Genomic DNA, 14691 nt, shown 5'->3' on the forward strand with positions numbered 1-14691 from the left:
TGCTTTGCTTTTTCAAAGGAAAGCTACGCTGTGAAAAATTCTGCTCTACTGAAAGACCACCCTCAGTTACCCATCCTTACACACATCCTGTTCAGAATCAGGTAAACGCTCACTTGACAAATTATTTTGCTATCCTTAATACCAAATAAAATAATTCCCATCACCCTTCATAACATATATGTACCAAAAATTTCAACTTTGGCAAGTTATATAATGTCCAGTAAAAGAATAAGAAAGACCCAAGTCTAGCACAGTTTTAATCAGAGCTGGAAACAAACAGAATCAATGTATTAAAAGGTGGCATTTAATTACTGGACACTTTTGCCTAGAGATTTTAACCATTATATATAACTAAAATGTTTATGAATGTAAGCTTTTTTGAAAATAGGTGAAATTTGCCTCAAAAGTACCATGGCAATTCCTGAAGAGAGGATTTAGACTCTCAAATTACTTTGAGAGTCTGTCTCAAAATACTGTGAAAGTGGTATGTTTAGGTTTATACAATAATTTCTACTGCATTACCACAAAGATGAAGTGAGCCTAGCAAAGGCTAAGTTTGGAATTAGACTAGTGCTCTTCTTAAGTTTATTAAATGGGTTGTAATTTATTATAAAGGTCAAAACAATTGTTCACCCTTAACCTGACAATTAAGCACGAACACTGTAACTGAAGTTAACTGGAGTATCAAATAAAAACCTCCAACTGGGAAAATGAAAAAAAATGATAAGAAATCCTCTTACAGGGTGAGAAGTAGAACCCTTTTGTACCAGTACAAGTACCAACCTAAGTTTATTGCAACACATCTGTTACTAGGATGGTTTTACCAAAGGTACAGCAGATGATAAATTACCCTGACAAAGTCTCCCTTTGTCATTGCTAATCAAGTTAATCGAGTTACAACTTGTTAATCAAGGAATAACTCAATAAAAGACAAACTAATGACATTGTAATTATGATAACAACGAAGGCTGGCAAGAAAGGCATATGTTCATTAGTATAAAATCTAGCTATACTCACTTCATTTTACACTGAATTAGATACGTGGCCTTCTGCTGTAACTACAGAAGAGCCAGCAATTCTACCCATAAAGTGGGGCAAATTTATCAAAAGAAGTAACTTAATACTTCTGCCTACCTGTCCATTTTCACACGCTTGACTCTCAGACAGTTCGTATGGCGGTGACACAAAGTACATTTTTGCTCTAGGGAAACCAGGAATAATGTTGCTAAGCTGAAATCCAAACATCACCAACCAGCTTTTGACATCTAAAAATCAAAAGAAAGCAGACAAGTGAGAAACAAATGTGTGTAACAAATAGAGGAAATAAAAAAATTTGGAAATCCATCCTTGACATCCTTAATTTCAAGTAGCAACTGAAGTCACAATTAATATTACAGTGTGGAACTTCACAGAATTGTAGCAATCTACCATGAACAGGCACAGGAAATATTGCTTTAAATTTAACCTAAATACTTCATCAAGGATATACCACCTCTTTCATTCTTTTTCCATTATAGCACATGGCTTATCCAAACATTTTATGGTATGCAGTATTTGTTCCTTCTCTGACACCTTCTAATGTGGCTACTGTAACCTATAACTGTATTGTAAAATGATATTTTATTAGGTTAACACTTTAAAAACATTTGCAAAGTCCTTTGGGGAAGCACATGGCTTTTCTTCTATGTCCTAGTTCTATCAGCTGTCACTGGGTCTCGGGAGGCTCCATTAAAAGCAGTGAGAAGCCAGACTTGTAAATCAGATGTCTAAATTTAGGCACCAAGACTATCCTCCCCATCCCTCCAGGGAATGTAGGAGCTGCATAGGAGGGTTACAGCTCAGCTCTGAGGTGAGCTTTGGGAAGTTCCAGCTGTGGGTTCGACCAGGAAAACTCTGCCTTCAGATCTATCTGAAAAACCTAAGGAAGTAAATTAATAACAGTAGTTCTCCCTCAGCAGGTATTAAGAACTAATTATGTACTCTAGCTGTCCAAATGATTTTTTAACAAAAAAGAAAAGAGTCCATGACCCCGTTTTACATTTCTGTGTCCTGGTTCATGACCATTTTTTGTTTAAGAATCTCTCCTGTCTTTCCCAGTATCCAACTCTTCTCACTGGCCTACACTGGCTCCTGATGCTGCTACTGCAGCTTCTTCCTGTGAGCTGAGCTGTTGCAAAGCTGTTTTTTTCCCAAAAGTCTTCTTTTCTTGGCCATTCTGACTCTAAAATAAGTAGTAAAATACTCTGCCTTTACTAAGGTATCTGTATCTATCTCCCATCACACAGTCCCTACTGTATTTTTCCTGTACCTTTGCACAGGGTTACTGCTCCTTTTTAAGGCTTCAATTTATTTTATAGTTAAATGGTGTCTCCTGAACAATTCATTTCAGCTGCCCTAATTCCACAAAAACCAGAGGAGGACCTATACACAAAGTAGTCACTAATTTGCTTAGCTAATTTGCTTTGCAGCACTGCACTTGCTACAGGAATTTCTTTTCAGCAAATCTGTGAATAAAGCACTGTCAGGGGTTAACAGTAAGAATGGACTGGAGGAGAGATGTTTGGGGTTTTTTTTTTGTTCTCTGTTTTTTTTTAAGCTATGACAACAAAGGTATCACCATCATCACTTCTTGTGCAAGATAATCTGTTTAGTCCATAAAGCAACAAATAATCAGGTCACTGATTAAATATTTTTACAGACTACAAGGTGTGTGTTGTCCTAAAGTGCAATTTGTCTTTCTAGATCTCCTCCAATGGATGGATAAACTAAAGTAATGCAATTTTAGAATGTAGCAAAATATAGTAAGATGATGCTGAAAACCTAAATCAAACAGTGGTGGATGAAAATAGGAATTCTGTTGAATTTAGGACAACAGAATTTGATCCCAAGGTAATTTCGGTCATCAGTATTTTCACACTGTCAGATAGAAATGGCACTGTCTCCAAATTGCAGAGCAGCTCCAGCAGAATCTGGGGTGTGTTACACCTATTAGGTCACAATGTACTAATGAAACTTGCTAAGATTTTCTCTGAAGAAAATGCACACTTTTCTTGGAATTCAAATTACTGCTAAAATTAAGATCACTTCTTTTTAAAAATTATATCACTGCTCTAATTATTGTACACTGCATATTCAATTCTGAAAAAAAGCTTTTCCTGAAGACATATTAATTACCTTTCCTTTTAGAAACTGCCAGCAGCTAGTTCAAGTACTGTGTGATGTTACTAAATGAAAAATTATTCCTAATTAAGAAGGGGTTACAAGTTTTACCCAATTCTAACATATGTGATCAAAACTACTTTTGTTTCTCAGCTCTACACACTCCATAACATTTCTTAGTCTTTCAGGATGAAATAATTTTAAAAAAAACATCAAGCATTTTGTTTTAATGACTAAAAACTGTTTGCAAATGGTAAAAAGAGGTTTAATTAAATCCATTCTGGGTGCTAATTCATAATGTGCCCATGGGCTCAGTCAGTAGTTAATTTTGAAAGTAGCCCAGAAAGGAAGAGATCTGAGCAGTTCTGGCTTGTGATTCTGAACCAACCTGCCAGTGATTCCTGTAGGTGATTTCACTTTTCCTGATATAGAATTAGAATGAACACATCTTCATGCAGTACTGGTTCAACAGGAAGAACACTATGGCTGCGCTGAAATTTAATATTCAGCAAAACTGTTTTTATTTTTTTCCCTCCATAGTTCATTGTGGCTTCTCACTTAGTGCCTTTCATTCAGGGAAGAGCAGTGCCAAAGGATCAGCACTAGCCAGCCCTTTTCATAGCACAAAAAGGAAAATGGCCCACGCTTGATGGGGGGATTCAGCCAAGGGCTAGTAAGGAGAAGTCACATTTTTTTCTCAGCTTCCAAACTGAAGTGTTACTTAATACAAATGTGACGAAGCCTCACCTGTTACATAATTCTTTAGATCCAGTTCATTGCTGAGAGGGTTGTTGCTCTTGAACATGTACAGATTGAAAGGAGCGGGTTCTCTGCCAATTTTTTTCCACATGGTGTAATCAGGAGATGTCCAGCGCCCAGCCAGGACATCGTAGTCCCTTTGGGTGAAATGCACAAGTTTGGTTAAAGGATCATACAGCCCTCCATGGAACCCAATGACCAGCTGGAAATCTGGGTTGGAGTCATAATAAATCTCCCCATATGCCGTGTACTGAAGCTGTTTGATCATGAGGCCGTTGATGCTGAACACGGCCAGCGGAGTGCCCGTGTTATCAGAGGCCACATAATACTCTTCCCCGCTGCTACTCTCCATTGCAAAGAGGTGGCCTTGCAGGTCATAGTACAAAGAGGTAATTTCGGAATTGGAATGATTGTAGACGTGAGTTACCCTGGTTGGATTGTGAAGATCAGCATAAAAGTACTGCAGATGGTGCCCCAGGTTGGTCTTACAGGAAGCCCTTCGGCCCAGCCCGTCGTAGCGGTACTGAACGCTCCAGCCGTTGGCTTTGTTGTAAGCTCTGGTCAGGAGCCCTTTGGAGTTGTAGTCGAACACGTCCGCTCCCCGCTGCCACAGGAACCCGTCGTCGTCGATCTTGTACGGGATGTCGCCCAGGCGCGTGATCCTGTCTCTCAGGTCGTAGCGCAGCGGCATCAGCCGGACGCTGTTCCCGGGATTCAGGAGGTGCAGGTTTCCGTTCAGATCGTAGCTGTAGCGCCAGGTGGGCCTGTCGTTTACTGCCACGCTTTGCAGTTGCCCATCTCCGTCATAATCATAGGTGTACTTGGTCGTGTTGGCGTAGGGACCGAGTTTCAGCTCCCTTTTGGTCACCCTCCCCATGCTGTCATACTGCACAGTCATCCAGTACATCAGGGACCGGAACATTTCATACTGAACCTCTTTAATCCGTCCATGGGTATCAAAGTGCTTGCTCAGTGTCATAACTGCTGTGGTGATAATTTGGTTTATATCATAATAAATTACTCCAAATTTGCCAAAATGCTCTACTTTGCCAGAAATCTCATCGTAACGGTAGAGATCAACTGGGAGGGGCGTCTCACTTATTATGGGTTTGATGCTTGCGATTCGAAAGCTGTTATCATGATATGTATAATCAAACCTTGCATTGACCATGCCTTCCTCAGAGAACCTGTAGATTTGTTTGTCAACCAGAGGACCAATTTTCCGATAGCGAATCGTACAAGAAAATCCCCCGCTCTGCAAATTCACCATTTTTAGGACACCCGTAGTTTCATCGTACCCAAAAGTCACCGCGGTGCTGTCATAAACAATTTCAGATAGTTTGGACAGCTTTCCATACTTGTAGAAGACTTGCCGGCCAGTACCTAAGAACGACGTTTTCAAAATCCTCCCGTCGTCGCTGTAATCGAAAATCACGGACGCGTTGCTTTCAGGAGGGTTGTAGATATTCCTGATGTAGCCAATGGAGGTGTGGGTGGACATGCTGTGCCGAGCCACGCTGGGCATGGTGACAGCGTGGAGGCGGTCCGAGGAGTCGTACTCGAAGATGTACTGTCGCTGACTCTGGAGAAGCAACACCATGGACTAGGGGGGGAAACAAGAACAAACAGTTACCAGCTTTCAGCATGTGGCCTGTGGGAGGGCACCGAGGAGAAAGTTTACCGGAGAGGCACTAATGTTAAATGACTACAAAGAGAATCAGATACATTAGTCAGGGGCACAGAGCTGCTCAGGGATATTGTCAGATTGCCAGATGAGAGGATCTGCTGCTTGGAAATCAATATGCTGACGCTCCAGAGAAAGTGTAGGTTAGCAACCTGTGAGCTACCCTCCCTGTAGGAGGACTTTTTTTTTCTTTTTCTTTCTTTTTTTTTTTTCCTGAGGGATGCAGAGGAGTTAGATAAATGACTTGATTTATCTTTCTGCCACCAGTTGTAATTCACAACCGTTCCTGTGAAATATGTGAGAAAGCAGAGAGCATCAGCTCTGGTTTGCTTAGAACAACAAGAAGGGAAAGGGAAAACAATATGCAATTTTGCAGGATTTAAGACAATTTTATGACTAAAGGGTCTTAATTAGGCTAAGTAAAAATGCATTACCATATTTTCATTTAATAAGTAATGATTAAAGATGAATTACCTGTTCCTACATGAACCTTTAGTCAGCTTTAGTCGTGCATTTTTAGGCTTAATTAAGCAAAATTCATCGTGTTAGTTTATGTTGTTTTACGGCAGCCTTACCACTGTCAGGAAAATATCAAAAGACACAAACCATGAACAAAGTATTTCCCATTAAAAATTAGTTGAATTCAGCTGACTAATTAAAAGACAAGAAATTTGGAGACAGGTATGTAGGGATTCTTAACAGCTGGAACACATCAAATTTAAAGGGGTTTGCGTGCGTGTGTTATGTGTACAGCTCAAAACGAAACCGGGCAGCGCTTTGTGCCTTTGCAGCTGATGCCAGAAGGTAACACAGCATCACCTACGTTCTCTAGGTAGGTGTAGCTCCACACTTTCCCATCGGAAAACATGCGGGATGTGATCCTGCCCTGCTTGTCGATGTCGGTCCTCTCGCTCATGGCGCCGCGCTGGAGCCCGGCCAGGCGCCCGTTCAGGAAGTAGGACACGTTGACAGCAGCCAGGCCGCTGCTGGGCAGCCACAGGAAGGGCCGGCCCAGCTGGTCGTAAATGATCCGCAGGGTGAATTTCCGGTGGTCGTCATAGATCTTCTCCGTGCGGATGTTCCGGTCGTAGTCGATGGACAGTAAATTCCTCCCGTGCACCTGCGGAAGGGAAGGAAAGGAGGCTGCACTTCGTGTGTGGTGGGCACACCGTCCCTATGGATTCACAGTGTGGAAACACAACAGAGGAATCAGTTTTGGGAAGTGTAGGATGTCTTCCTGTTAACTGGCTTTTGCTTTCTACTTCTCAGTGTATTCAAATGTGTAACTTTGATTTCCCATCTCCCCGCAACATGGGAGATGATATCCTACAGACAAAGGCTTCCCTTATGCTCAGAACAGGCAGACAATCTGCATGTCTAAGTGTTAAAGTGCAGGGAAATGAATTATTTTGGATGGAAGTAATTTTTCTACTTCTGCCATCAATAGTTCTTTGCCTTTTCCCTTACAAACATCCTAAGAACTATAGAAGAAATTATAATTTTTTGCCTTTCTTGGTTTAGCCACTTGGCTTCTGTAATTCCAACACCCTGTTTAGAATTCATTCATTTATTGCTCTCTTCATTTACTTTCCAAATATTCAATAGATCCTTCAGCAACCAAATCACTAGGGATGGGTTTCAATTCTTCTGTTTAAAAATCCTGATCATACAGGCTGGGAAAGATGGACTTCTAGTGTTGAAAAACAAAAGTGCTAAATAACAAGGTTAAATATTTTTTTTTTTTGTTATAATTTTCATTCAAAGTCCAGCATGAAGAGTTTCAGTGCCAGATTTATTTTATTTTTAAGTAAAAGAGCAAAATAGAAGAAAAGGTGAATAAGAATGCCAAATGGAGAAGCTTCTAGTGAGAATGCTATAATGAGAGATACATAAATATATTCACTGAGGGCTAAGCCATAGAATTCAGGCTAATGCTGTAATCTGATAAAGCTTCTTAAGTAATTTAATTGTAGATGCATCATTAATAAAGTAGAAGTCTTTAAATTAGATACAATTTCAGAGCAATGACTACTTAAAAAGTATTCATCAATTTCTGGGAATTTGTTCTTCAGCTTATATTTTACAGTGGCTTTGATTAAGCAACGTTTTCTCTTACCCAAAATTAAACTGCACATCAAACAATATGTAAATTAACCCTGAGCCTTTCTTGAGGACATAAAAGTTATTCTGAGATATATTCACTGGCAGGGGTAAACCCAATTCCCACCCCAGCCAACTCAGTAGGAAATCAGTTATACAGAAAGCACATTTAAAATTAATACAATTTTGTGTTTGTAAAGAAATAATTATTTCAAATTATGGCTCATTATCCTAATTTTCTCCATTAATAAAATTTATCTCTTTAGCAGTTTGCATTTCCTCAGTGGGCAATTACTAGAAAAAAAAGCTCTCTTCTGTAGGTTTTCCCAAAGGTTATCCCAGCAACTTCTCCTATGATTCAAAGGAAAGATAGGGTATTTTTCTTAAAACACCTTGGGGCAAAATAAATCATATTCTGCTCTCCCATTATAATGAAAGCAAAGCCAGGGAAGCCAAACTCAAATTAGTACTTTCTCAGCTGGTTACTCTTGTTTTGTAGGATCAGTCCTGATGATAGAGAAGTAAGAAACCCCTTTCCATCAACAGAAGAGGGCTTTCACTTCCCAAAAACACTTAGTTATAGAATTAAAGAGTTAGTGTATGACTGACAAATCCCAATTTCTTAAGGATGGGCAGATTTTCTAAAAAGAAAAAAAAGTCTTTCAGAAAGATTATTAACTGAATTTTAGCTTTTGGATTTTTGTTTGTGTTTTGGCTTTTTTATTGTAATTTCTGAAGCTTCATAAAGCAGTTGGGATTTCTGGGGTTCTTTCTCTCCATTACAGTAACTGCAACCATAATCTGCATGTTGGAAACTCTGATTCAGATATCCTCTCTTTTCTCAAAAACATTGTAACAGTTATTAGGGTTTTTTGCCACAGAAAAGAAAATTAGTAGGGTTTTTTATAACGATTACACAGACAAGAGCTGTGCACACCCACAAACATCACTTGGAGATGCACACACAAATATCACCTGCTTGGATAATCCAGTAACTCCATTTGCATTTGTAAAATAAGTAAAACCAGAGAGTGTAATTGCAGTATCATATTAATTACACAGAAACCCAAACAGGCTAACTCCCACTCTTCCTGGGAACAGTTACAATTAGCACGACTGCAGATTACTTAACAAGCCCTTTCTCTTTTGTTCCCTCCCCACAAGCACATCTGGTTTTCCCTCAGCTGCTGCTGAAGTGGCTGTGGGGATGTGCCCTTTGTGCCTTGGAAAGGTCTGGCCACAAAAATCACTTTACGTGACGCTGCACCGCAACAAAAACTCTTCAGAAGGGAATCTTATCACGACTTTATCTGAAGCTACCACAAGGCACTGAACGTGAGGTGCATAAAACAGCAGACAGCGAGTGGGAGAAGATAAAGGTGAAGAGCAGGGCTTCCTTTCTCAGGGTGATGAAATCTGCCCCAGTGTGTGTACAGAGGCTGACACGTGTGGCTGGGATGTGCCCACAGCACGGCGGAGCACGGCTGGAGGCACAGGCAACAGCACTGTGTGAGGACTCACAGAATCACCAAATATTCTGGGTTGGGAGGGACCTTCGAAGATCACTCAGTACAACCCCTCTGCAGTGAGCAGGGACATCTCCAACTAGAACAGGCTGCACAGAGTCCAGCCTGACCTTTGACGTTTCCAGGGATGGGCCATGTAGCACCTCTCTGGGCAACCTGTGCCAGTGCCTCACCACCCTCACCATAAAAGATTTCTTCCTTATAACTAGTCTAAATCTCTTTTAGTTTAAAATCACCATCCCCTGTCCTTTTAGACCCTGCTAAAAGTCTGTCCCCATCTTTATTACAAGTCTCCTTTCAGTATCAGAGAACAGGGGCAAGGAGGTGAAGTACTCACCTGAGAGGTGAATCCTACAGAATGACCACCCTTCAATAATCCTGATCCTGAACTGGGGATCCAGAGATGGCCCCACACACTCTCTCACCTCTGCAGGTTGTACCACTACGTGCCACAGCTGTCCCTGCCTGCCACTGGCTCCCCCTCAACGTTCCAAACACTTGCTCTGTTTCGTTCACTAAACTATTTATAAAGATGAATTAGAATAAATGAGATGCAAATAAATTCTGTGCTTTCTCCCTCATTTTCGAATTTCATTTTCAGTCCACTCAACCTGTGATAATCTCATAGTGATTTTCATTTAAAAGAGCTAAATGGATATGTGATTATTGTTACAGGAACTAACACCAGACAATTAAACGTTGAGGTGTTGCTAGATAAAGTATTGTTTTGATTTGCATAAACATGATGCAAGAAAACCTATCTCAGGCAAGGTTTCAGCTCTAAGATGTGTTTAACGTCAGCTAATTACCACAAGTACCTCTATTAAATTTTTAGTATTGAGAGTTAGGATTACAGCAATTTCATTTCAGGGTCCCATTTATTTTTATTTTGAACACCCAGTCAAAATGCAGAGCCGATCTGTTTTCCACTTACAATCAACTGCTGCAGGTCAACACATCAAAAATCAATTACACAGCCATGAAATTTAGTCATTAAGGATTAGCTGCTAATCTCATTCAATTTTTTGTCTAACCTTCCCCCTCTCCCCAATAAGTACATTCTGTGCATTTGTGAGAATAAGGAAAGAGTTCTTAACTCAACATTGGGAATTAGATGTTAAGCAATAGAAAACAACAAAATTTAACATCCAAGTAATTTTTTTTTTTGGTAAATCACAACATAATTGTTTACATATGTTGCATTTAATATATCATCTTGAGTACACAGAACTGTATCTTATGTTCATTGATACTGAAAGAATTACTAGAAGAATGAGGGCTTGATTGGCACTACATTTGTTTTCTCCCCAGTTCCTCAAAGCCCTTCCAAAATGACACATATAAAGCCAGGCAAAGTTCAGATACTGAAGGGGGAGAAAACTAGGCCAGCTAAGCACAGAATGGGATTAATCCAGCTGCAGCAGATCTTTAATTTGGCAGGGGACAGATTACATGACCTGAGTGTCTTTCTTATCCTATGCTTCTGACGTTGTAATTATAGCAATTATTTTCCCATTGTGCCATTTGGGAAAGGGAATAAACACAACATGCCTGTGTCAGTGAGTCTGTAAGGGGGTTTCACAGCAGCAGAATGCAACTGCTCAAGCTGCAGTTGTGTTTGCTCCACAGCACCAAGTGGTTACACATGGTGAGCCCTCAGACTCCCACCTCGTTCAGGGGGGACCTCACTGCTCTCCCTGAAAGGAGGTGGCAAGTTGAAGGTCAGCCTCTTCTGCCAAGTCTGAAGTGAAAGGATGAGATTAAATTGCATAAGGGGAGGTTCAGATTAGAGATTTAAAAAACTTTTTTCACTGAAGGAGTTGTCAGGCACTGGAATAAGTTGCCCAGGGCAGTAGTGGAGTCACCACCTCTGGAAGCGTTCAAGAGGGGTCTGAGGGTGGCACTTGGGGATGTGGTTTAGGAGTGATTATGGTGACACTCAGTTAACAACTGGACTGGATGATCTCGAAAGTCTCTTCCAACCCTGATGATTCTATGATTCTGTAATATTCTGGGTATTTTTACCAATCACTTTTGCAATACTTTTAGTAACAAAGCTCCTATAGCTGACTGCAGCAGACGATCCCGTGCAGCTAACTGAGCTCTCAAACACAGGAAAGCATGTCATACCAAAGACAATCCCACAGTTGTACATTTTTAACAGGTGAAAATAGGGAAGGCATGTCCTTCAAAATAAAAAAGTTAATTTTCCGCCCAAAGAGGAAAAGATCGTTATTGTAATGAGAGATTCTACTTACCCTGAGCTTTCTTCCAAACACAGTCACTTTGCCTTTAATCTGTTCCTTCCTCAGACGCCATTCAATTGAGTTTAAACCATTTTCCATTGGTAGAGAAATATTACATCGTCCTATGGTGGGAGTCACAGTCCCAGCCAGGACATGAGGTTCGCTGTGAAAGCTAATGCTCATGCCATTGGCATACATCACTCTCAAAGTACCATTATTACAGAGCTGGTAGCTGTTCCTCACTTGATCTACAGCAATAATGAAAAGAAAATAATTTAGCTACTCCAGTCATAAAGAAAACATATAGCTTAATTTGATTGGTTTTTTATTGCACTCCTGTTGATGTTAAATGAAGTCAGCCTGCAATTACCATTTACGTGGTACTATGGTGGAAATTACAGATGTTACTGATTCATGTAAAGAACAGTAGTGTAACAGTGAGCCTGCAGAGAGATACTGTGTTTATTTCATTATGTTTTCCCTTCAGTCTTAATTGTGAATCAAAATGCACAGTGATACGTGTTCAACCACGTAATTTATTTCTGATATGAACAAAAACTCCTGAAAACTGAACTGCTGGATAAACAACAAACCATTAAACTCCAGGACAAAAAGAAAAATATTACTGGACTCTTTATAGGTAGGAAGAAGTAAGTGCCTCTTTCTTTTTCTTTCCTTCTGTTTAAAAAGTGTCTCTAAGCAGAGGCTTTATACAGAATTACAGTTTGGCTTTAAATCCTCAAGGTGTGAGGCTCCAGCAGTGTAAGCTGGCAGCCACAGCCCTTCACTCGCCTGCCTTCCCACCACGGTGGCCTGATGGGCACACCTGGCTGTCAGAGAAGAGTTACAGCAATAATCCTGTGCTTCCAAGGCCGTGTGGTTCTCCAGCTGTTTGACACAGCCAAGTCCATTCTCAGCCAGGGTGGAGTGCTACAGTGTGCAGCTGTCAGCAAAGCATCAATATTTGCCTGACAGAAGGACAGCATCTACGTAATTAATCATCTGCTATAAGAAAAATAAAGTCTTTGTAACCAGACCTGTCATGGTATAATAGTCTATAAATGTTGACATTTATGTCAGGAGGAGACTATTGTTTGATGATGATATTCTCATTCCAGTGACATTACATCTTAATTAAAAAGCCCCATCACTCACCAAATTCCTTTCAGTCTATCTTTGATAACTGACTGGTTTTGCTCCATCAGATACAATGCCTGGGTGGTGCTGGAAAGCTCTACACAAACACTGAACCCCTGTGCTGCTGATGTCTCCTGCCACACTTGGGCTGTTACACTGCTCTTCAAAGTGATCACCCCCTGCCCTGATTGTTCTACACTGTAATTAATGGCAGTGTACACATTTGGAAGATTTCACTTCTCATAGCAGGAGGCTCCCTGAGCCTCTCCAGAAGGATCTCTTCCCAGGCAGCCCACATCCAGCAGTCAGGCTCCATCTCTGTGGCACTCAAGTCAGAGCCAATTTTCCAATGAAGTACAGAGATATATGTGAGTGGGCAAAGTGACTCTGACCCAAGAGGCAGTGGCAGGACTAACTTCCCCTGCAGACAGTGACCAGACATAGTTGACACAAAGCATGGTTGCGAAATGTCTCTTACCTGTCATTTTAGGAATAAGCTTTATGGGAGCCTTTCTTGCAAACCTCAACACAATTTTCCCCCTGCTCATAAGGGTCCTAATGACACAAATCTTTTGCTCGAGCTGTGTGTGTGGTTAGGAGGTGTGCTGAGAAGTGTGCTTTGGTACCTTGAACAACTGTATAGGAAGCCTCCACAGAGGAGAGATTTGTGATGACCGTGACATCGTCATCCCGATTAGAATTCTCAATGTCGATGGTAATAGACTTTTCCATCTCTCGATGAAGGCTAGTTACCACTCCAGTGGGACGTGTTACATTGGTCAGACGCCCTTCATGATCATAGCTAATAGAAAAGTTAGTGAGAGCAAGAAAGCATGAGGATATATGTTCATTTCAATACCCGATGTATTAATAATGCACCACATCTGTGCAAAAAAAAAAACCCCAGAATGAAACAGGTTTTCAAGAACATCCTGGCTTTATCTAATTCTCTGTTCTTGAAAGAGTCTATAATGATGAATTAATATATTTTTAGAGATACTGATCTCAATTACATGGGTGCAAATCCAGGCTAGCACATTTCAAATTATTACATTAATTAAATTATTATGAATATACAGAGTGGTATTTGGCTCAAACAATTATAATTAGTAAATTAAGCTGCTTTTTAATAGTTGCATTTCACTCTAAGGAAGTGGACTTCTGGTGGACACTACAATATACAAGTGCATACACTGCATATGTGCAATTAAATACTTAGTGGAAACTAAGTATGGTCTTTAATGACATACCAAGGAATAAACTTGCCATAAAGGATTAAAAAAAAGACATCAGCTTGAGAACATAATTTCATTTTGATCTTATCTGTGGTATTGAACTGCATTTTGGGGTCAGTGTTTTGGCTCATAAAGATGAAAGATGAAAAGCACAGGATAGGTAGGAGTTTCACAAAGGGCAGCAGTCAGCACTCAGAATAGACCTTAGAAGATGAGTTAAGTGCTCCAGAGGCATAAAGATAAAAAAATAAAAAAAAAAAAAATAAAAAAAAAAGGGCTGCTCTCCATGAGTTTATTGAGTTTAATTTATTTAGAGGTATAAAGCCTGAGGAGAGGGGAAAGAAGGAATGCTGCTGGAAATCAAATCATACCAGTTCTCCCTTTCCTGTACTATGCTCTATCTGTGTGCATACATGTCACAGAGAAGCAATTCCTTGGATCTTAAGGGCAAGAAATGGGGACCTGAAACAAAATCAGCATTCCAGGCTGCCACTCTGCTTGCTGCAATTCTCTACTCGTGCAAGAGTCTCTCACCAAAGCGCACAGAAAGGCAAGAAAAAATTTCCTGTGTAGATAAAGGGAAAAGTTTAGGTGGAGATTGAAACCAACTGCTCATCCTTGGAACGCAGAAATCCAGGGAGCGGGAAGCCTGGAAGAGAACTGGTAAATCCATTGTATTGCCTGAGGGTAACAGAAGAGAAGAGGAGCACATTTAGTACCCTGGAGCTCGCTTGCTTCTTTGTACGTCACGGTTAGCTGGAAAGATGAGAAGAAATCAGTGCTTTCAACAGGGCTTTGCAATGAAACCATTCACAAACCTCAAACTGTGCCACCTGAACTGTACA

The 14691-nt window shown here is 40.5% G+C and overlaps 1 protein-coding gene across 14 annotated transcripts in view; it reads right to left on the reverse strand.

Moving 5' to 3' along the window:
• TENM2 (teneurin transmembrane protein 2) overlaps positions 1-14691 on the reverse strand; it is a 634310-nt gene that overhangs the window by 1982 nt on the left and 617637 nt on the right. For all 14 annotated transcript variants that reach the window (XM_032702528.1, XM_032702527.1, XM_032702526.1 and 11 more), the window contains 5 exons: positions 13238-13413; positions 11487-11722; positions 6426-6722; positions 3907-5521; positions 1135-1265 (listed from right to left, as the gene is read on the reverse strand). In XM_032702528.1, coding sequence (XP_032558419.1) covers positions 1135-1265; positions 3907-5521; positions 6426-6722; positions 11487-11722; positions 13238-13413 — 2455 coding nt within the window. The remainder of the gene's footprint in view (positions 1-1134; positions 1266-3906; positions 5522-6425; positions 6723-11486; positions 11723-13237; positions 13414-14691) is intronic.

The sequence above is a fragment of the Chiroxiphia lanceolata genome, chromosome 15 (assembly GCF_009829145.1).
Source record: "Chiroxiphia lanceolata isolate bChiLan1 chromosome 15, bChiLan1.pri, whole genome shotgun sequence".
NCBI lineage: Eukaryota > Metazoa > Chordata > Aves > Passeriformes > Pipridae > Chiroxiphia > Chiroxiphia lanceolata.